General features: G+C 35.9%; 1 protein-coding gene across 1 annotated transcript; it reads right to left on the bottom strand.

The window, feature by feature from the left end:
* Positions 1-269: 269 nt before the first annotated feature.
* On the bottom strand, positions 270-24,347 carry LOC129276651 (uncharacterized). Its single transcript, XM_054913042.2, has 9 exons — positions 24,084-24,347; positions 20,522-20,723; positions 16,761-16,906; positions 15,815-15,941; positions 12,006-12,064; positions 6,022-6,138; positions 4,518-4,604; positions 3,867-4,017; positions 270-2,834 (listed from the first exon to the last, which is right to left on the bottom strand). The coding sequence occupies exons 1-9, from the start codon at positions 24,201-24,203 to the stop codon at positions 2,785-2,787; spliced, it is 1,059 nt and encodes a 352-aa protein (XP_054769017.2). The 5' UTR covers positions 24,204-24,347; the 3' UTR covers positions 270-2,784.
* Positions 24,348-25,142: the final 795 nt, after the last annotated feature.

The raw sequence follows: 25,142 nt of genomic DNA, 5'->3' as shown, positions 1-25,142 counted from the left end.
CACTTCCACACCTCTTTTAAATAAATAGAGTATTTGCAAAATACCTATTTTCTCGGGTGTTGCTGTATAAAAAAAAAAATCGCTTCATAGTTTCTACATTTACATGAAACTGAAGCAATGAGTTTATCTAATTCCAAGAGTTAACAGTCATAACCTAATCAACTGTTTTTACAAAAGAAAGGAACTTCTTATAACAATTCTTGTCAAGAACCCATGCTGAAAAAAAAACCATATAAAAATTGAATCAGATTATCATCACTTATATATGACCAAGTAAGAATGATCCTTTTAAAACTTTTCCATTATTGTGTCAATGAAAATAGGATGGAGGACAACCCCATAACACAATGGCCCAAATTCTGAACTCGGGTTGATTTAATTCTGGTCTAATGTTGTGGTTTAACTATGGAGAGCCATTCATGTCAAAAATTCAATTTGACAGTGCATCTGGTGTTCAATTCATTCACACATGTTCAGGAATGATATTACTTAAATGTTTTTTTTTCTTTCACTATTTCAGCTTGGAAAGAGAGCAAAATAAATAATCAGAAGTATAGAGTGTCAATAATTTTGTTTTTGTATTTTTGGCTTCTCATAATTCTAGCATTGATTAAACCATGGACTTAGTTAAACCAGAGTTCAGAATCCGGGCCTATGCCTGTGGCAAACACCTATGGCAAGCCGAGACACAAAAAATTATTATCTCCCAATATGATATATTTCAGTGTATACAAAGTGAGAAGAAAAAACACAAGCCAGTTTTCACTCACAAGACATGGGGAATGATTACAAACTAGACGCAAAATAAAAAAAGGCACCAAATTATGACTGATCATTCATACCACTATTGCTGGCATTAATTATATTTCAAGAATTTATATTCTCTCTAGAGGGAAAACTGTAATGGCCTGCCATATTTAACAGTGATCATGTCAACTTCAGTTTTCAACCCTCATATGAATCTTATGTTAAAAAAAAATCTGTATTAAGAGTATCTGACGACACGAAGTGAAAAGTTGTTTGTGCGTTTTGACCAGAGAATCCACCCCCTTTCATGGTGAATATTACACTAGTATAAAGAATGCAATGTTAAAGTCAGATGAGCATCAGCATTCATGAGGAGTTGAAAACTATTTGCTGATCCCAGACTTTGTGTGAAAAGCAATGGAAATGCCTGTAACAGACACATTTTTGGGGAAAGCTTTGTGTACCATTAGTGTATCATCAAGAAATTCTTGGGCAATGTCTGCTATAGCCTTGAGCAATTGTCAGAATTATTATTTATTATTACATCATTAACAGCTCTAATATTAGTGACCATCTTTTTATCAGGAATTACAAATCTTGGTTTCCCTATGGGTTTTCATCGGTGGGTATACTTAAAGGGATGGTCCGGGCTGAAAATATTTATATCTTAATACATAAAGTAGAATTCACTGAGCAAAATGCCGAAAATTTCATCAAAATCAGATAACAAATAATAAAGTTATTGAAGTTTAAAGTTTAGCAATATTTTGTGAAAACAGTCATCATGAATATTCATTAGGTGGGCTGATGATGTCACATCTCCACTTTCCGTTTTCTTATGTTATTACATAAAATCATAATTTTTTTCATTATTTCATAATAATATGTCTCCCTTATAATGAAATAAGTTGCAGCAATAAATATCTAATGCACTAAATCAGTTGTCAATCCAATTTTCTAGTTCTTGGAGGAAAAAATTTGAATAAACCTAATTTCATATAATAAAATACAAAAGAACAAGTGGAGATGTGACATCATCAGCACACCTAATGAATATTCATGACGACTGTTTTCACAAAATATTGCTTAACTTTAAAATTCAATAACTTTGTTATTTGTTATCCGATTTTGATGAAATTTTCGGCATTTTGCTCAGTGAATTCTACTCTATTTATTAAGCTATCCATACTTTCAGCCCGGACCATCCCTTTAAAGAGCTAAAAATGACCTGTCCCAAAATGCCACCTGCCTGTAGATACCAAATGCTCACTAACCCCTGATAGGTCTTCAAACAGAGTTTTAATCTCCCAATTTCCCTGAAGTTTGATACCAGTTCATGTATGTAAACTGTGTGATTCCTCAAGGTGTCTAGTCTTAGGCACTGGCTGACTTTCTCCAGCTCGACAACCCTTGATTGGTCTTCATACAGCAGGTTTGATCTCTCAAGTTTCCCAAAAGGTCAATACTGGTATGTAAACCAACTGATTCCCACAGGTGACAGGTCAAAGGCACCAACTAACCGTCTCTTGATTAGTGACCCTGATAGGTCTTCATACACAGGTTTGATCTCTTAAATTCCTGTACGTGTCAATACTGGTATAAAAACCAACTGACTCATACAGGTAGCAGGTCAAAGACAAGAGCCGACTGTCTCTAGCTTGAAGATCCTTCATATACAGGTTTGATCTCTCAAGTTTCCCCCAAGATCAATATCAGTAAACCAACTGATTCCTTACATGAAAGGTCAAAGGCACTAGCCAACTGTCTCAAGCTTCTACCCTTGATGGTTCTTTATAAAGATGTTTGATCTCTCAAGTGTCCCCAAAGATCAATACTGGTATGTAAACCAACTGAATCCCACAGGTGACAGGTCAAAGGCACTAGCTGACTGTCTCTTGATTGCTGAACCTTGATTGGTATTCATAAGGTGGTTTGATCTCTGAAGCTCCCAAAATAGGTCAATACCAGTATTAAGACCAAGTGATTCCTACAGATTACAGGTCTAAGGCACTGGATGACTTATCTAACTTCTCTGGATCATGAGGAGTGAATAGGTTGGGTATCACCATCAGCTTCATCACCATATGCTGTGAAAGATGAGGATAAAGAGAAAAATATGCAGAGGTTTAGACAATCGAGAGATGATTTACATATTCATCATCATCATCATCATCATCATCACCATCATCATCATCATCACCATCATCATCATCACCACCACCCCCATCACCATCATAATCACCACCACCACCATCATCATCATCATCATCATAATCATCATCATCATCATCACCAGTATCATCAACACCATCTCCACCACATCACCATTATCATTTGATTTGGTAGTTTTAGCGTCACAATGCAATTTATGCCAATCGTGCGCATATTTGGCAAAATCTTGTTATGCTCCTGTGCGAAACAGCTACTCAAAGACATACGCATTCACATAACAGCACTATTTGCCAAACAAACGTATCACAGAAGTTGTTTTGCAAATCAAAATCCCATCACAACCTAGCATTCTTTGGCAAAGTGCCAATCCACGCTTTGCCACTCTCCACCCAGGTTTTAGATGGGTACCCCTTAGGATGCGTAAGTCTTTGTAGCATGCCTAGCAATTGTATTATGAAACTGTAGTTGGAATGCTCCCCAGAAAGTACATACATTGTATACTGGTATGCCAGTACCCGATGAGCGGGGTAATAATATATCTGTAACATGCTTTATAGAGATGTTGTTCCAATGTATTAAGAGCTATATACAAGCGGAATATCATCATCATTATTTTCATTACTACTGTAAAATAATAATAATAGCTGGATTTATAAAGCGCTTTTTGCCAGAGGATACAAAGCGCTGCTATTATTACCCTGGCTTTACCTCGAGCTACCATCACCGGCGCTCAGTGCATGCAAGGAATTACTCCTGCCGGGTACCCATTCACCTCACCTGGGTCGAGTGCAGCACAGTGTGGATAACTTTCTTGCTGAAGGAAAATACACCATGGAAACGATTCGAACTCACGACCCTCTGTTTCAAAGGCGAGAGTCAGAACCAGTAGACCACGATGCACCCACTATTACTATTATAAAAGAAAAGAAAGTTCATGAATAACCAACCTTTCTCCTTGAGTCCCTTTCCAAAGTTTGAATACACCTTTGACATGCACAGAACGACGGCTATCCTAACTAGCAGACCAAGGACTGAACAGACTAGTATGGCGTAGTTCAGAAGCTGTAGGCTTGGGACAGCGGTGTCGTCTTGAGCAACCTGGGGAGAAGATTAAAGACAAAACAAGACAAAATATTAATCATGGATATGACACAGCAGTTTCATGTTATACATGTAGTCATTTGTAGAGAAAATTCAGAACTTCATGAACAACTTTATGACATGCCCTCTTAGAGATTTTTCTTTTCGAGGGGGGGGGGGTGAGGGGTGTAGCTTAAAAGAATGTGGAAAATATGTCAATCATACAATGCTTCCCAGGAAAAAGGGATGCGTTTACTTTTCTTCCATCTATTTATTTATTTTTTTTGGGGAGGGGGAGGCTAACTGTAAAAGATATGGATATGACGTCGTGCTATTTTTTTATGCAAAAAGATCAAAGAAACCTCCATATTGCTTGTATACCGCCCCTCAAATCAAAAGGTGTCAATAAACCTTTGGTTGTTGTTGTTTGATTTTTAATGGTGCTCTCATTAATAAGAATATATGCACCAGGTTCGTAAATAAATAAACCATTAGGTTACATTACTGTATATACTTACCATAACTATTTTGTAGATGATATAGGCAGGCTCAAAGATGCTTGTTGCAAAAAATATCCATGTGAGATGCTTGTTTTCATACCGTAACTGTAATAAAAACAAGTATGATTGTTAACATATCAATGACACATATTAGAACCCTTACATGTATTACACAAGGTTTTCATCAATGGCAAATTGTAAATACCTGGTGCAAGCCCTTACAATTTGATTGGATGAAAGCTAGTTTGTCACTAAATTGTTCTCAATAACAAGTGTTATGAAACCTGCCCCAGAACCCTGTAATTACAAAAATAACAGTGCAACAGTCATGACGTGTTGAACTCCATCCAAGAGAAGTCATTCTTGGGGGACAACATTTTTAAGCTTAACACCTTGATAACACTGTTATTCCAAAAGGTTATCTCCCACATAAATTTGGAACAAACAAGCAAAACTTTGCTTGAGTAATTGAAGATTATCACTATCAAAGGGATTGTATTGAAACCCTGATATAACCCAGGAGCTAATCTATAAAGATGGAAATAGCCGATGAAAGTTTGACTAGGGATCACATCCTCTGTCCAGGGAAAACCTGGTTATGTATTGAACTCAAGGGATGGTATTCTGATAATTAGCTTTAACCCCAGTCTAAACTAGAATTTCAAACCAGATTTTTATGGAATGCTGGAATTATAATGTACTAATAATTAAATAAAATTCATCATATTTTTGTATTTTCCTATTCATCCCATTTCACATGTCAATTAAATTTTAACAACTATTCAAGTTCAATTTCAAGTTTTATTTTCATTTCCATCAATAACATTACAAATAAATACAATCAGACATATATCATAGAACATAATACTATTTGTAGCAGGATAAGAATAATTTTAATTTGGTGAATGAGTTGAAAAGTGGCACTCCATAAAAGTTGACAACTAGCACTCCATAAGTTAACTCAGGTTTAAACTAACAATGGCTATCAAAATACCACCCAAGGAGTGTACTTCATTTGCACATCTTGATAAATGCTTCTGTTTTGCTACTAAGGGCCAGCACCACGGGGGGGGGGGGGGGGGGGGGGCAAGTGATGACCCCCAAATCCCCCGAGATTTTTAGGGAGTGCAAAAAAAAAGGATAAAAAATTGAGGAGGAAACACGGAAGAACAGCAAACAAAAAGATAGATCTTGGTCATGATACATCAAATTTCTAAATTTTATTGAGAAAAAAAAGCGATATCAATGTTCGGTCATCTTGCACCCCCCCTTCCCTGTCAACAAATCATGGTGCTGCCCCCTGTTGCTACTGATGACCACATAAAAAGTGAAAACAGAAACTACAACAAAGATTTGTTGAAGGTTGACTGCTAAAGCTGGAATTTGCCTTTAAAGTACAATGTGCACTAGCTGATCCACAAATAACCACTATCATAAAAAATATACCATGTCTTTTTTTTATGTACGAGATTAAGAGGAATGCATATTCTTATAATCATAAACCCTTCTAAAAGCAACTTACCGATAAAAATCCAATGAAAGCCCATATTACACCATAGGCCACACCGAAACCAATAATGAGCTTTTCAAATGTGGAGACTGCTATTAGATCTTCCAGGATAAGAATAACTATACTGACCTGGGATTAAAATGAATAACAGAGGAAATAAATAAACAAATCAAATTCAAATTCAATTTATTATTATTATTTGTTTGGCGTCACCTGTGCCTGGGAGGTGAAAAGCGAACTGAATCACTGTGACCCGCAGGTCTCCCCTCCCGACACTAGCATACCTACGGGGGGGGGGGGGGGGCAGTCTGCCCTCCCTGACGAGCCACAACCCATGCAAAGGACGTATCCCTGCCCCCCCTGACGAGCTTGAAGACCCCTTTTTTTTTTTTTTTTTTTTGCTTGTCAAATTTTTTTCTGGTACGAAATCCTTCATTTGTGATTGAAGACCTTTTTTTTTTTGGCTTGTCAAATTTTTTGGCGGACAGTATTGCCCCCCCTGTGAAAAATCCCAGGTACGCCACTGCCTCCTGATATAACTGATTGGGGGGAGTGCAGGTGGACCACTACACAGGGGTTTCCCCCTACTCTATACGAATAGTGCAGTGGGTTCTTAAAGTGCAAAGATGGTGACTCTCCTCTACACGGGGCCTCCATTTAATGTCCTATCCGAGGGAGGAGTGTTTTCCACTGTAAAATAGCCTGCATCTATAAAACATGGGAGAGACGTTTACACACAATGCACTGGCTTCAGTCATCCGCCCGGGGTGGACTCGAACTAAAGTCTCGATCCCACGATCTTTGGTTTGATGGGCGGACGCGTAACCGACTCAGCCAACTTCGCTCTCTTTTCTCATTCGCTCTCATTTATTCATTAGAAGAAAAAGAGGGCAACAAAAAGATTACACTTGATAATAAGAAGCCTCAAAATCAAAAGAATGAATTCTATATTTTTCACCCAATTACTTAATATTAATTAATGTAATATTTTTCATTTCATTCGTTATGTATTTTATTAACTTATGTGTTAGAAATGTCTGGGTTCCTCCGAATACCAGCCACTTTCACTGAAGAGGGCCTATCTATAGCTCATATGTTCAGAAATAATTAGCGTTGTTAAGAAAGGCTCTTGCACTACTTGTGAATATGTATATATGGGGGAGGTGGAGGGGGGGATACCATCACTTTTTATGCAAATGCAATTTAATATTTTTTTTCATTTTACTACTATCTTATTTTCAATGAATACTCCTTCCATGTCTTCTTTTATCAACTTCAATCAATATCATATGTGCACATAAACCTAGTTTATAAAACACTTTTAAATATTGGCATGAGGGAGAGAGGGGCAGGCTTCCAACAACAGAGAAATGCATTTAGAAACAAAAGAATACAAAATGATTCAGGTCCTTTTCCGTGCACATTCATTAAGATGTCTTACCCCCCCTTCATTATTACCATAAAAACCAGCACATATTTTGGTTTATACTACACCTAGATAGATCCTTGGCATTTGATTGGTTGTTTGATATCGATCATTTGGACCATTTCACAATGGCACCATCGACCGTGCAATTTAGGATCCATTCATCGTGCAATTTTGGATCCATACGATTTTGTCCATTGCACGCGACATACGCCATGTACGCGACAATCAACAGACCGAATCCGCACTGGATGATCATTTTTGCATCGAAATTGATAAATTTCCTATGAAAAATAATCTAGTTTCAAGTGTCATGTAAACCAAATAATGAATGTTCTTTCATTCGTGCAATGGACAGAATACTTCATTCGGTGAAAGATGAAATGAATGATCCATTCAACAATTGCACTGATATACATGCATTATTTGTATACTACAGACCTTTCTCTTTGTTCACCCCAACCTCATTCTTAATTTCTTTCGGTTTCTATCCTTCCTTCTTCTCCAATGCCAAATTTCATAAAATAATAAACAAAAAGTAAGTAACCTCACACAGTACCAGGAGTTTGAACATTGATTCAAGTGAGGTCAAAGTCTCATGTAAGTATACATTGTTCCCTACAATAGTGAAACAAATTACAAGTGTGTGACATTGTACATGACTAAGTGTCTACCAGCATGGGAAAGTATGATTACAAATGTGCATGTACATGTACAATGTGCAAGCCCACACCAAATATTCTCGAAATAGACTGCAATCAATCAGAAATCTGTATGTAGTCCCGGGGGGGCCACTTACATTGACGAGTGGATACCATGCGCGACCAAAAAAACACGTAAAAAGGGTGTCTTTTTCAAGATAGGGCACGTTACGTACGTAACGTGATAAGGGTGTCAAAAACACAAAAATATTGAAAAAAGGGTATCTATTTCGCTCGGAAAAATATACGTGTTTAGGGTCAAATATGCGAGGATGATAAAACAAAATCAAAATGTTTTATAAAGGATGTCCTTTTTGCCCCAACACTACGTGTTTAGAGTCCGATTTGCGCGAGGTGTGGAAGGTGGGGCCGTACTAAACCAAAATAATGGTGTCTAAAGGTAAAACCGACGACCAACGGACGCGTGACTTAACAATAAAATGTCTCTGTACTTGTTTAGGGGTTCATTTCAGGGAATACTTGCTAAGAGTATCGCTTTGTTTCCAATACTTGTTAAGGGGTGCATTTTCAGAATATGGAAAATACATCGCTGTACTTGTTTAGGGGCTCAGTTCTGGGAATACTTGCCAATATTTGTTTCCAATACTTGTTAAGGGTATAGGGTTTCACACGCCAATACTTGTTAAGGGGTGCATTTTCAGAATATGGAAAATACGTGTTTAGGGTGCTTTTCAAGACCCCGTGGTCGCGCATGGTATCCACTCGTCAATGGAAGTGGCCCCCCCGGGTATGTAGTCAGTAATACCTCGGTCAGATTTGCTCTACGGCGGCCATACGGCAAGTCGAAAACAGCCATTTTATTCATTTTTATTCAAACCACCTATATGTAGCTGATACAAAAAATGTTAAAACTGCTGTTTTTGACTCGCCGTAGAGCAAATGTGACCGAGGTATTAAACTACATATATCAGTTACATCTACATCCTTCTTCATGCACACCTTTCAGAAGCAAAAGCAAGTCAGAGACAGACTAGGATTAAAGCAATTGGTACACACATATTAGACCAGGGAGGTGGCAAGGAAGGAGAAGGGTCAAGCTGCTTTCCTTTGACCCCCAAGCTCAATGCCGCCGATAAGTTATGCACTTATCTGCATCTATTAACCAGGTGGGGGTGTTTAAAACCCCTGCAACAGAAATTTGTATCACAACAACGGTGCGCAATCCCTTTTAATGATTTCTTATTAATTGTCAAATTTATATTTCACAAGCGAATGCAAACTTTCTAAATTTCAAACTGCTTTCAACGCCTCTGGCAGTCTCGCCTGCATTACGCGATTGTAGCAACAGTGCTGACTTTGAATACAGTTATTGAATACTTATTTACAAAAGAAAACACTCATATAATGATAAAATACTATGTCCATTGACCCAACATGACCTTTGACCATTATCATGTGACCTACGATGTGTGCAAAACATACTTGATAACCCTTATGTCTATGTTTCATGAACTACATGTGTAGATCCATAAACTTTCTAAGTTATGATGACATTTCAAAAACTTAACCTTGGTTAAGATTGCCATGTTGACGACGCTGCCGTCGGAAAAGCAGCGCCTATAGCCTCGCTCTGCTATGCAGGCGAAACAAAAAATACACACAAAAAAAAAAAAACATGCAGAAACAAGCACAAGCAAAGTACCTTATTTATATTAAAGATTATAATGAAGGATTAAATGACAGGACGTTGAACTGTGCGCGAATGATCAGAACATACTCAAATATTGATTTTTTTAAGGGCCTAATTTTACTTTGATCGAATCTGGTACACAAATTATGAGATGGGCGGAGTGCGTAATATTTGAGAAACTGTGTGGGTTCTTATTTCTTACAGAAACCATTCATGAGCTTTAAAACTTTATACTGCAATTTGACCAATATTTTGATAAATTTTAAACCGATACTGGGCTTCTGAAAATCACCATGGCAAAAGAACGGCATGCTGCATGGAACTTCAAAGCCAAGTGGAATGATTTGAAACCTATTGTAAGCTTTAGAAACCAACAATGAATTTTGCATATAAAAAGAGTTACAATTTCTTCCCATAAATAACTTCCTGATTAGACCAAGTGGCTATACAGAGCATCCCAGAAAAAAAACCTGTAATTCTGTGTCATTTTTTGCTATCATGATCATAAATTTATTTCATGAGATGTACTTGAATAGAAATGCTTCTCTTCTTTCATTTGAAACCAATCGCAATGTTCATAATGTAAGCATGACTGAGTTAAAACAATGGAAAATGGTTCCATTCATGCACATCTTATGAAGTGAATTTATGATCATGATAGCCAAAACTACACTGAATTACGGTCATATTTTTTTCTGGGACACACTATATCAACTAATCCCTGTCTACACCTGGTACAGTATTACAGCAATGGTACCAGCATCTATCACAAGGTCATTGATATTTCCTACTTTTGTCCTAACAAATAGCTGGCAATTGTGTTTTAGGTATATATATTGAGCAATGGGGTGAAGATTTAAGATATTATGCAGGTACATTAACAGAGTATCATCTCAAAATGAATTAAATAAAATGTTATATACAGTATTATATGTGTAATGTATTGAATTTGATTTTTTAAATATATATGTAATACACATCTGCAACCCCCAAACCAACAATGTATCACTGGGGAAGGTTCTCTGTAAATAGCCAAAATGGTATGCTGTTCTTCAAAAAGTAAAGATGTGAAAAGTAGTTAATCTGAAAGAGTAATTCCTCTTTTTTTATACTGCAAATTTGAAGTTGTAAAGTTGAATAAAAGACAAGAACAAGATACAATTTTTTTCCCGAATACCATATTTTCTGACTGCTTGAAAGTTTCACTGAAATTGTCCAGTGTGCACATCACATGCTTTTAATAGTAAACCCAAACCTTCAAACCTTGTTTTTTCCGTACTATTTGAAGCTCTCACTGATATTTTGGTTTACATTCAATCAAGTACTTGTATGGGCTATTGTTGTCAATTTTTGTCAAGTTATATTCAAGGATGTGCTTTTTCTAGCTTAACAAAAATAAAAATATTCTGAGCAATTAATTGTTGATTTTGGGCTGGGAGGTCACATGCATCAACGAACAGTGCATATATAAATATTTTCTGATGTAATGTATCATTTCAGGTATTTTTATTATCATCCTCTTCTTCCAGGGCAAAAATTACACGGGAGATGGGGCAATTCAGCCACCCAAATGCTCAAAAAGAGCCATGGAAACTAAAAAATCCCCATTCATTGCATTGTTAAAAGCTTATCTAATGTTGCAGATTTAGGCACAAAGTTGTGATGAGTAGCCCCCGGACATAAATACATGAAAAATAAAGAAATTAAAATAAAATATAATTTAAAAAAATAATAAATGAATAAAAAAATATTTTTTTACTGTCTGCCTCCCCTCCTCTTCCTCCTTCTCTTCCCCCTTCTCCTCTTCCCCCTTCTCCTCGTCCCCTTCTCCTCTTCCCCCTCCTCCTCTTCCCCCTCCTCCTCTTCCCTCTCCTCCTCTTCTCCCTTCCTCTTCTCCTCTTCCCCCTTCTCCTCTTCCCCTTCCTCCTCTTCCCCCTTCTCCTCTCCCCCCTTCTCCTCTCCCCCTTCTCCTCTTCCCCCTTCTTCTCCCTCTTCCTCCTCCTCCTCCCCTTCTTCTCCTCCTCCTCATAATATCATTATAATTATGATTATAATCATCAATATCATTATTATCATTTTCATTGCTGTCACCACCATTAGCAAAATCATAAGTTGAAAGTACCTTCACTGGGTCAGAAAAGAAGTGGAATTATGATATTGTTTTCATTGATAATGGTAAGTTTCTAATAAAAATCTATACAATATGTATAATACATACCTCAAGCTGAAAATCAAATTTCAGTAGTGATTCACAAAGAAACATGTACTGGCACATATCTGCATAAAGAAATAACCAGAATGAGAGATACAGAGAGACAAAGAAAAAGAGAAATAGACAGAGAGAAGGAGGGAGAGAGAGAGAAAGAATCATACACACACACATAATAGACAGAGAGATATAGATATGAAAAGAGAAGAGACAGAGGGACATAACCATACAAGAGAGAGAGAGAAAGAGACAGACAAAGAAAAAAACAGAAAGACACAAAGAAAGGGGTAGATAGATGAAGAGGCAGAGTCAGACAGAGGAGAAAAGAGACAGAAGTGGATAGATACGTGTAAGTTAAATTTAGATAAGCCCTCTTAAACAACAAAGAGCAGACAACGGGAAGACAAATTGATAAATATACTATATGGTACAGCCCTACCTAGGGAGTCATATTAAATGGCAGTGCGTGCAAAAATTTCATATACAGACTCAATCCCTTAAATATTTGTGCATTTTGCATGAATTTGTAAATCATAAAAATTGAGTTGTTTAAATTTGTTAGGAAACTTGAACAGGATGTAGCAAGTGGAATGTGACAGGAAACCATAATCTTGATCAAAACATCAGATGACCAAAATAATGTGATTACTTTGGCAAAATACTTTCATTTTGAGGTGAAGGTAATTTGATTTTTTTTTCAGTTGCTGTATGCAAGAAATTAATCAAATGTAAAGATAAATAAGTATAACAAGGAAAAATATCATTGGAGTGCTTTGCACACTTAATGTATATGTCAGTACAATGTCAAGCTTATGATCTACCAGAAACCATATCCAAAATAGTTACAATCTGTTAAGATTGTTTCTTTCTTTTTGAAAGGGCATAATATATAAATACAAAACATGTAAGTTTCGCATACAGGGGCTAAACATATATTTAGAAACATGTATTTAAGCATACAAATGAAACAGAGTGAGTGTTTTTGTAAAAGTTTTAGAAGGACAAATTTATCCTGACATTGTCAATAAAGATAGAAAATGAAACAAACATATAAGGAATTTTTGGCGAAAATTCATCATAGAATGACGAGGTAATGGATTTTCGATGTTTTGATTTTGCAATGTCATACGTGTATGCTAGCAGCTTGCCCATAGCCATCATGAGATACAAATTCTGTACAGCATCATTTTCTGAGAAAATTGGAAACTATTTATCTTGTCCGACACATTGTTTCATGTACAATGTGAGAAAAATATTTCAGTCATCATGAACCATTAGTAAAGGACAAGTCCATCCCTACAAAAAGTTGATTCGAATAAAAGAGAAAAATCCAACAAGCTTAACACTGAAAAATTCATCAAAATCGGATGTACAATAAGAAAGTCATGACTTTTTAAAGTTTCGCTTAATTTTACAAAACAGTCATATGCACATCCTGGTCGGTATGAAAGATGGACTATTCAAATTTTCTCCTCATTGTCAAGTGCACTTTCACTTTTATCAACATGATTATAACTTTCTCATTTGTATTTTTCTTTCCCTATCTACTTTATTGGTAATATTCCTATTATTTTGTGCAATAAAAGAAGTCTCTTTTATTGCACGGTTTGTCTGGTTTTCCTTCCCCTTTCCTTTCGAGGCCTCTATCAATTTCAAGCTCTAAGTTTAAGATGGAGGTCTCCCATATTTCAAAATGTATTATTTCAATATTTTTTTTTCTGCTATTTGTTTCAATTAAAAAAAAATTATCAGGTATAAATATGTTTCATTTAGATTGTTAGAATATATTATGCATATGTTTTTCATTATGTCATTTGCTTATTGTTATGTTATGATAAGAAAAAAATTATTACACTTGTATATACTTTTGTTATTGGAATGTGGAAATAAATAAATCAAATCAAATCAAAAGTGAAACAACTATTAATTCCTCCCTGAACATGTGGAATTAGCATTGTTTAATACTATATGGTTCAGTCAAGTTGGTCCCTATGTCAAATCAGTAAAAAATGAAATATTGTATAATTCAAACAATGAAAAACAAAAGAAATAGTGAGTGGGTGACATCATCGACTGTCTCATTTGCATGTCACTGAGTTGTGCGTATCACTGTTTTGTGAAAAATAAGCGAAACTTTAGAATGTCATAACTTTCTTATTTTACATCCGATTTAGATTGAATTTTCAGCGTTAAACTAGTTTTATTTTTCTCTATTTATTCAAATCAACATTTTTCTGGGGTGGACTTGACCTTTAAAAAAGGTATTCAGTGAATTTATATAACATAACATAAAGGGCAGACATGACATCACAGATTCAAAACTTTAAAAATTCAAAACTTTCTTATTCTTTGATAGATTTTTGTCACACCTTCACCAATATTTTATTCTCAATTTTATTGTTGTTTTCAAAACAAACTTCATATCAGGGGCCATTTCATAAAGAGTTGCAACTGTTGTAACTTTGCCATTGTGGCAACTACCATCATATGGTAACCTTGATTTTGATTGGCTGCTGAGCCCTGTTACCATGGTAGTTGCCATAATGGCAGAGTTACAACAGTTGTAATTCTTTTTGAAACAGGGCCCCAGGTGAGCTTTCCCTCTAATCTTGCTGGGTACTCATTCACATCATCTGGGTTAGTTTATATTCATTCGTCGGTCTACAAGCAGTTGGTCTAATTTTCTGATAAATCTACAAGCCATTGGCTATACCCGTTGTTCCGTATTCTGAAGTCGGGTTTAACTCTGTGCTAAAATTATGGGAAGCCAAATGTTTCAAAATTTTGTTTACATTGAATGCTTCTCATGTTTACTGTTCTTTTTCCTAACTCTTTAATGGTGAAGATAACTATCTTATTCATCCTTCCCAGGCAGTTAATGTTTTTGGAGTCAATGAACTGATATATTGAACCTCTACTGTTAGAGATTTATGTCACAACTGGCTTTCCATATTTAAACCACAACTTTAGACCAGAGTTTAAATTAAACCCAACTTCAGAATATGGACCATTTGGTCTAATTGCTATTTGGTCTACACTACACTTGGTCTAACACCCAATAAGTCTAGTTCTAATTTAGTCTAATACCATGATGGTCCAATGTCTACTTTGTCTACCAATCATTTTCTTTTACTTTTTTCCCAAAAAAAAATCATTCATAAATAGTTCATGTAACAAAATAGACTAAACAGTAAAGATGAAATGGGTTCAGCCTAAATTAGGATTTAGTTAAAGTGGTTCAGGTAAATGGCAATTAAACCAATTGGTCAGTAGATAAACTGGTTGTAGACAAAGAAGCACAGGTGTGAGTAGTCACAAATAAAAATATCTGAAAAAAGCTGAAGAGTGTTGAAAAATCTGAAATGGAAAGAGCTCCCATACTTTTTGCACTGAGGAAAGCCAAAAATTAGCTGAAATTAAGCTGAAAATCAAAACAAAAAACATCTGAAATCAGCTACAAATCTGAACTCTCACACCCCTGAACTTGGTCAGGCCATTTGGAATGAGACCAAATTGAAATTAGACAAAGCAAATGTAGACTAATGGGCTTTTTGAGTGCATCAAATTGATAACAAATTTTTGTTCAATGAAACTGACCACTGGGATTTGACCCCACAACCCTCAATTTGAAAGGCAAGAGTCCAAACCACCAGACCAGGATGCCTCCACAATTAAGAAAAAAAGATTAATTTTAAACCTTATCATCAAACTGTCTATTGAACAAGCAACTCGTCTGCATGAATGTTAAAAAGGCAAATTTCCATTTACCTTTTCATTTGGACAATAAATACTACCTTTAAGCCAAATAATTATCTAACCTTGCAACTCGATGTTGGCCCCAACGGTTCTGAATATGAGATTTCTTGAGTCATAATATCTGTATGCGATATATATGGCCATTATGCCAAGTACTGGGCCCGCTGCACTGATGAGTATTAAACGAGCCTGTGAACAATAATGAGAATAACAAATTTTGTGAAATTATACCCTGTACATGTAGTATAGCCCGCACAATGTAGGTCAAGGGAATTTCAAAAAGCTGTTCCCCCCCCCCCCCCACTTCCCCTACTAGATATCCTGACTATTTGGGAAGAAAAGTATAAGGATTTTAGAGTGAAAACATTTTCTCATTTTTTTGCACTGGTAAAGTTGCAAGAATAAATAGGAAACATTCTAAATATTTTAGGTGCGATATTTAAGACAAGATGAGGGTTTTTTTTACATTGGCAAATCTTGATTAGTCCCATTCTACTAACACATTCCTTGGCCCAACATTTACTTCTGGTCCAACCTTAGCCTGAATTCTGTATACACTGTTTTCTGCACAGAAAAATGAGATGAGGTGGACAAGCATTCCATGTGTCCCCCCGCTTCCGCTGCGGCGCCGCCTATGGGGGGGGGTCTTGTCCCCCCTAAATTTGAGGTGGGGCGACGGACCCCCCTAAAATTTCTGTTGGTAACTTTTTTTTTTTTTTTGCTTGTCAATTTTGTTTCATTCGTCCCCCCCTAAATTCAGGTTGACCCCCCTTAAAAATTTTGGTTGATAACTTTTTGATTTGTTTTTGCTTGGCATTTTTGTTTCCTTCGTCCCCCCCCCCTAAATTCAGGTGGACCCCCCTTAAAATTTTGGTTGATGACATTTTTTTTTGCTTGTCCAATTTTTTACCTGTGTCCATCCCAAATTTCAGGTGGACCCCCCCTAAATTTTTGGCTTCCGCCGCCAATGCCCCCCCCCCCCTCGAATCAGGTAAAGTGTATACCTACCAATTTAACTTGTTGAGATGTCGTTCCTGGCTGGAAATAGTTGATGATGCAATATACAAGGACGATGCAAATCCCAGCAACAAATATGAGCAGTTCATTTGGTCGTTCTCCAAACACGCCATTCAGGACATAAAGTAAGATGTAAACTGGAAAAAAAATCAAACAAAGAAAATTCAAAGAAATGAACATGGATCAAGGCAATTGGAAAAATTTCGGAAAGGACACAGCTTCCTTGCATGAAACTTGCAATGAAGGTAAATTTGCCATTAATTGTAAATTCCATGGAAAAATTTATTCTGAGTCCCTGATTAATTAATGCGTGTTCTTGGGAGAATCTGAGATAATTACAGGTGATCTGTCTATGACAGATCACCTCTTAATTTTGCCAGAATTTTCTTTATTTATTTATTATTTTTCGCACCAATGTTTGTCGCCAACTTTTCTCCGAATTGGCTACATCAATTTTGCTGATTTTTCTGTCATATATAGTCTATCATAGAGATGCCATGCTAAGCTTTTCAAGGTCATCTAGTCATGATGACGTCATCTACGCGCCATTTTGTAAAATTCTTAATTTGATCATATCTACATAAAGAATAATCAATAGTCAATCATATTTACATCAAATAAACTTTAGGTCAAAGGTCAACTAATGTCATCAAAGATCATGTAAAGGTCATGACGCCTGCGTCAAAGCAAAAAAAATTCTCAAAATGGCCTATAAAAATTTTTGGGTACGTTTCAGGTCATTTTAAGCATTTCAACATTTTGCACGCGCGCTCGTATGTGCGTGCGTTTTCGTGCGTAACGGCGTTACGCAGCATAAATTCGCTGTTTTTTCTATGAGTATCTATTATTGATATAATTCTGATCAAATTGATACCTCGATCAGCTCTCTACGATCATTAATGAGGGAATGAGTCCCCATTAAAGTTTGCAGCACACGTACGCGCGAGCTCTTTCCATAGGCTCTATATGGGCAAAAACATGCCTATTAAAAATTCACTGTAGCTCTTCAGAACGAACGGGGACCCCCAATATTTTTTTCATATTTCGATAGAGTATGAATCATACATATGATTTCATGTCTCATTGGACCCTAACGTATATTATGACGTCATCAAAATGGCGTCGGAAGTCAAAATATCAATTTTGCGTGTTATGACGTCATTATAATTATGCAAATTTGGCTCTAACTCTGTGAATATTGGTCAATTTGCGCCCAATTTAGGATATGTTGTAGCTTAGGTCTTACTCTTTCTGAATTATTGCCTTTATTTTTCATTTTAATAAACGGATCATCCTGAAAATTGCAAATAATAAAGGCATGTCATTTTTACTCATTTTGCGTGTAATCTCTATGTATGACTTTTTCTCTAGATTCTACTAGATTCTACATTCCTCTATTTTGTGAGCCATATCTCCATTTTTTCTTGTCAGTAATCCCTGAGCTTTTAGTATGTCGTAGCTGAGATTCTAAGCTTTCGGAACTGTTGCCTTTATTTTCCGATCAGATGCCGGGATCATGCCCGTATTTCACTTGCAAAATTGGATTTGAGATTCTCGTATATTGCATACGTGTAAAGTCTATGGGAAATATTTTAGCTCAATCGGTAAGCAGCAGACTTGCATCTCATTCAGTCATGCGGGCAGGGGTTCGAGTCAGAGGGTGAACATGATTTTTTTTTTTCACTTGCGCACGATCAATTATAAGAATTCTAATAAATAATAGTAAAAATATTACAAAATAAAACAGATTATAATTACTTTTTTTCAAATCATATCAATCTAATCATATCCGTCTATCTATCCGCTATCTAAATTATAAATCTATCTATCTTTCTATCTATCTATCTGTCTGTCTATTTATCTACCTACATGACATATCTATCTATCTATCTCTCTAATATATATCTATCTGTTTGAATATGTCTCTCTCTCTCTCTCTCTCTCTCTCTCACTCTATCTATCTATCCATATGTCTGTCTGTCTGTCTGTCCATCTACCTACATTGTACAGTATATCTATCTACATGTATCTGTCTATCTATCTATCGATCTCTCATATCTATCTGTTTAAATATGTCTATCTATCTATCCATCCATTTATCTGCCTGTCTCTATCTATCTATCTATCTATCTATCTATCTATCAATATGTATGTCTATCTATCTATCTATCTATTTCTCTAATATATATATATCTGTTTGAATATGTCTATCTTTCTATATCAATGTCCCCGTAATCCCCGTTATCATCATCTTCTTTGTCATCAATCATTATTATCATCATCCTCATCATCATCGTAATTTTTGTCATCAATCATTATCTATCTATTTATCTATCTATCTATTTATCTATCTTATCTATAGATCTATCTAATGTACATATTTATATGTTTATATATCTATCGATCTATTTGTCTATATCAAGATATGATTTATCTACCTTTCTTCTATTAATCTATCCACTTATCTATTCATCTATCTTTCTTTCTCATGTGTATCTGTTTAAATATGTATGTCTATCTGACTGTCTATTTATCTTTCAATTTATATCTATTCATTTGTTTAAATAATTATGTATGTTTATCTACTAGTATTTATCATTCTACGACAGACCACCTAATTCGTTCGCATGACGAATTGCTTATGTTGAATTTATTTTAAAAAATACATGTGGCAATGAGAGAAAAATAATACTATTGTCATTTGCCAATTTTGAGAATAAACACTGATTAAATAAGGCAAAATATAAGTTGCCCTAAAGAGAGAGAATAAGAAAATAGAAGCCTAAATCTGTGCCTGTAATCTTGTTTAGATAGGGGTCCTTTAAAGGGGAATCCAGCCTTGGCCATAAAATGTTGTGTTGGGAAGGAGAAAATAAATTAAACAGAATGGTGAAAGTTTGAAAGAAATCGGACAAGCAATAAGAAAGTTATAGCTGCTTTAAAATTGAGATCACTAATACTATGTACATTTCAAATTGGCAACTGAGTAAGTAAATTATGACAAGGGGCAAGGACAACTTTCCCATAGGCCATGTACTTCATTATCAGGGATTTGTGGGTTTTTTCTAAGTACCCATTCCCCTGGGGCGGTAATCTAAATATAACCCAGGTAGTATATTGTTTTATGTCCTCATGAAAGAAAAATATAATTTGAAATAAAACTTTTGGGAAAAATTATATTTTAGCCAAAATATGTATTGGAGTACATGGAAGAGTAGTCCTTGCCTTACATCACTATGACATCCCATATGCGGCCGATTTGAAGTCTCCATGGGTATAGTGATTACCAATATTTACAACTTTAAAAATTCATAACTTTTTTGTTGTTTGTCCAATATTGTTCAAACTTTCACCTATCAACTTGTCTGATTTTTCTTTTCCCTATAAAAACAAGTTTTTATTTGGGTTGGATTCCCCTTTAATTAAAAAAAAAAAAAAGAAGATACAATTATGCAATCATAACTTACTCAAATGTACAATTGATTATTATATTTTTTTATGTTACATGGGCCTAGTGACTACACATTCATGAAACCTAAATAATAATATGTTAAGGTTTATACATGAATAGCACTTTTAAACCAATCTTTAAAACACTTGACAAATAGATATAACACAATATAAAAGAATCTGTTTATCTGTCACAATCCACATGATGACTTTGTATTAAGCTTTTATATTTCATGAATAGAGACCCAAGAACAAAAATTATACACAGGGGAATGAAGATATAAAATTGTGTCTTTTATTACTTGCATTGAAGAGCAGTAAGATAGCAAAGACTGTATCAGTTGAGTCTGATGCCGATGGTGATGGTGTGGGCTGGGCTACTTCAGAGTCTCTGAGCAGTTCTACGAGCCTGATGATGGTGAGGGCAATGACCACCACGATGCTCAGGGATGAGAGAACAAGAAAGATCCATTCCAAGGTTGTAACATCCTTCAAGGATCTCCGCTATCGAGGTGATAATAAATAATTAATAAAGTTAGAATATGGAAACAAATTTAGCATAATAAGTAATTTAGTTAAGTAGGCCTATAAAATGCAAACAAAATTTATTGTGCATTTGTGATTGTGACTTAGACCTCAAAAAATTTCTCGTAAAATTAGCAGAAAAAAAATATATTGGTGGTTTGAGAAAAATCCATGATCAAAGATTAAAAAGTATATTGTAAACTTGTTTAATATTCTTGATTTGTGATCTCATATGCAAGCAGCTTTTCATGTGTCATGAATGGCACACCAGCCAAATATATAAGCCAGTCAGTGGAATGTTAGACCTATTTGAAAAATAAATGAAATGTCATTTTCTTCAAAAAATGAAAATAGTCATTAATTGAAATTCACATCATACATGGCCCAGCTGCTCGTTCATAGTTATTTGAATTTGAAGTTTTTTGACATGTGACATCATATTCATAAATTTTATGAATATGAATCATATTCACAAAATTTTTGAGTATGAAAGATGTCACATGTCAAAAACTTCAAATAGTCTAACTATAAACGAGCAGTTGGGCCATGTATGATGTGAATTTCAATTTTTTAATGATTCATGATGACCAACATATTTTTGTCTTTCAGAAATAGGTATGGGTGTGAAATGATTTGTCTGTTCAAGTTGTAACTTGTCCCAGGGTGGTCACTCTCCACATGGCCTGCTACGCACCCGCATCCAGAAAAAGCGTCGAAAAGGGTTCCGTTTCAGGCACTCGGGCGGCGTCGACGTCTTTGGCAAAAAGGGTTGCATTTCAGCACCATTTGCTCGTAAATCGCCGATAAGGGTAGCCTTTTCTTTCTCTCTTCACACCGTTTAGGGTTACTAATTTGGTTATGAAAATTACGCCATTTAGGGGTCCAAATTTGGGCAATATTGAGGAGACCTGGGAGCAGACCTTAGCTATAAACACCATGAAAAGCGATTTACAAAACAATCCTTCCACACGCCGGCGCGGCCAGCACTTCTGAAAGCATGGACCTACATGTATTATTAGTCCATGATGAGAGTTACCCCCGTACAGTTCTAGCTAGTCTCTTACACCTGGCTCTAAACTAGGTAACTTGCGTTACCCACACGGTCCACAGGTATCACATTAGTTGATTTTTATGTTTTCGCTACTTACATGTAGGGTATCAAATTAGGGGATTTCCCTGTTCACGCCACTTACTTTTAGCCTTAGTTAGGGTGGCTTTTCTCATGGGTTATGCCGTTTAGGGTTGCAAATTTACATAATGTCATTACGCCGTTTAGGGTGCATTTCTGAGGTTGTCGGACACAGTCACAGGTGGGTAGCAGTCCATGTGGAGAGTGACCCCCCCCCCGGGTGACTTGTATTATGTTGTAATGATTCACATTTCATGCAGTTGTCAAAAAAGTTCATTCAAATAAAGTTCTTATTCTTAATCAGGGACTCGATTTTAAGGCGCGCGAGAGCGATTGCGCGCTACATGCGCGCCTTAATCCATTTTTGGTAGCGCGATTAATAGCGCGCCTCGCGATAGTTGACGTGACCTGCGCGGAAATGCCTAAACTGCTAAAGTCGCCGTCGAAATCACCCAAAATCATGCTTTCGGGGGCAACATAAAATCTGAATGTCACCCCCAAAATTATTGCCGAGTGATAACAACTCTACGACCCACTAGCGCCATATGCTCGAGCTCCGCTTACCATTTAAAAATCATCCAAAATCCACACTCAAAATCATGAATAAGCCTTAATAATAGCGAGTAGCGCAGTTTCAAATTCCGAAGTTGCTTATTTTTTCTGTACCACGTATTTCCATACACATGGTACCAGGTATGGAAAAAAAATAAACGCAACGGTCGGGAAACAGTTGCATGTATAGGGGTCCATTATGACTACCACCATGTGCAATTTCGAATACATATATATGTTTCCCCTACAGATATCACAATTCTGTGATAAAATAATTCGAATTACACAGGAAATAAATCCCAGAGTCTAGTAACCTAGCATTGGTGAGTTGTCATTCGGCTTTGCTTTTCAAAACGGCTTATTAACTTCCAAAATAAGTTATCTAATTTATTAATTATAACTTAAAATTCATTTGTTTTCTTTTTCTATTGGATGAGGTATTATGTCAGACAATAAATCATCAAACAAAGCTCCATCTATTTTACAAGGCCGGCGGCAGGCTGACGCATTGGCGCTTTTACTAGCTAGCCAGTTGGAGCTGTCTCTCTGCCAGAGCTCTGGGGGACAATTCGCTCAGTAAAGGCCTCAACGATGGTGATTTTCTGTTTCAGACAGAGTTTACATTTCAGGAATTTTATTCAAAACTGCCAATAAAGTTTGATGTTTTCTTCATTGTCATGTATATTTAAGTTCTTAATGAATACATTCTCACCGAATTTAGACTCCCCCATAGAGAAATGAAATTTTCATGGAGATCTGCGTTTTCAAAGAACTTCAGGAAAAGTTAGGGTATGTGAACCTGTATTATGTGTACATGGCTGAGTACAGGGTATTGTACTGGAATAGATGGAGTAGAAATTAGATATTGAATTCATTTATATCCAAGTCCAACTCACAGTCAGTCACACACACATGCACACACCCACCCACACCAACATCCACCCACATCCAAGATTCTAGCATGAAAAATAACTTAAGAAATCATACAATATTAAACAAAAAGTAATAATTCATTAATAAGTGAACAGGTATTCCTCAAAATACAAAAAGTAGCATTTAAATAGAGCCCCCGAAATGCAAAAAGTAGCCCCCGAAATTTGACCAAAAATTTTTAAAATGGAGCCCCCGAAAAAAAAAAAATTTCAGTGACTTAACTTTTAGCCATTTGAAGTCAAAACCGAACTCAAAGTACAGGTTTTATAACACATAATCTAATTACAATACACTGTAAAACAATTATAAATACTTCCTTTGGTTGTTGATTGTAACTTTATAGTAGTTAGTACATACATTTCCTCCATCCATTTTGTTAATTGGACAAAAAGCTCCCCTTGTATGTTGATGAAGAGCTTTTTGCAGTGCTCCTCTACTGCTCTCCTTAAAACAAAAGTTCTCGGAGAGCTTTTTATTGCTCCCCTCATAATTATAAAACTGAGTCCCTGCTTAATCATTGTCGTTTTTCCTCAAACCTTCATGACCTTCACCAACATCTTTATGATTTTTTTCTGGTATTTTTAAAACAACTTTTCGTCAGGGTGAACTTTCCCTTTTTATCAATATCACTGATCAGCCACAAATGCACCGCGGCCGCGAAGCCGCTTGGAAATTGGGGTTTAGTTCAGCCAGACCCCAAGCCGACGGTTCCCCGTCATTCTTACCTGTCCTACCGGTGTGCGGACAACTCCACGATCCCCTGTTGGAATCCCCAAATCCTCAAAGGTAATTGCTCCTTCTGCTGTTGCAGGTTCGGGATTTTTGGCCTCCCCTTTAGCCGCCATCTTGTCGACAGCAACGCCTAAAGCGTAAAGAGCCGTTTTTATGATTTAACTTTGCCTCCTAATGAGAGAAATGTCCAATATTTACGTATGTTAGCCCGAGACACTTTACTTAGTTTTGTCACGAGATTACAAATCGGATAATATGGCACCGGATAGCTGATGATGATCTGCTATAGCGTATATTGTATGCACCGGATATCCGCGTTCAATATATAAGTCCGGTATATATATATTTATTTTTTTTGCCCATGCAGGATGATTTTTTTTTCTTTTACAAAGTATGACTCCAATACTTTGGTATTTTTTTTAATTTATGTATGGTTATTATTTGTTCAACATCAATATGTCTTATCCCTACTGGCAAGTTTCTATAAAAAGAAACATATATCTTTTTATTGAATGTCCTGTTGTGAAACTCATTTGGGATGAAGTTATGAAAGCTAATATTAGGGAAATCAAAAAGCCTGATTTACAGAATGTTTCCAAATTTGAAAAGACGTTCGGTTATATTGATGAATTACATATTTATTTTTTGCTTAAATATTACATTTATATTTGTAAATTTCAGAACAAACCATCAACTTTTGACGGTTATAAAGCATATTTGACCTCTAACAAGGATATTGAATATCGTATTGCCAAGAAAAATAATAACCTACAAGCCATTTTCGGAAATGGAGATTTAAGTTGTAAGATATTCTATCATTATTAATTTTTATAACTGAAGAATATCTTAATATGCCTTATGAGGGTGGAAGTTTGATAATCTTTAATAATAGGTAAATCACCTGATTTTTATCCCTCTGTTATTACATTCTTGCCTTTACTATACTATAGGTGAAGAGGAATATTTAGACGAGACAAAGTGACTGCTTTTACTACATGTTTATCACTTATTATCTGTTGATAAGCTGTACTTTTTCCAATTTTATTTTTATT

This window comes from Lytechinus pictus, chromosome 14 (assembly GCF_037042905.1).
Source record: "Lytechinus pictus isolate F3 Inbred chromosome 14, Lp3.0, whole genome shotgun sequence".
NCBI classification, from domain to species: Eukaryota; Metazoa; Echinodermata; class Echinoidea; order Temnopleuroida; family Toxopneustidae; genus Lytechinus; species Lytechinus pictus.
This window is presented reverse-complemented; position numbering and strand designations above follow the sequence as displayed.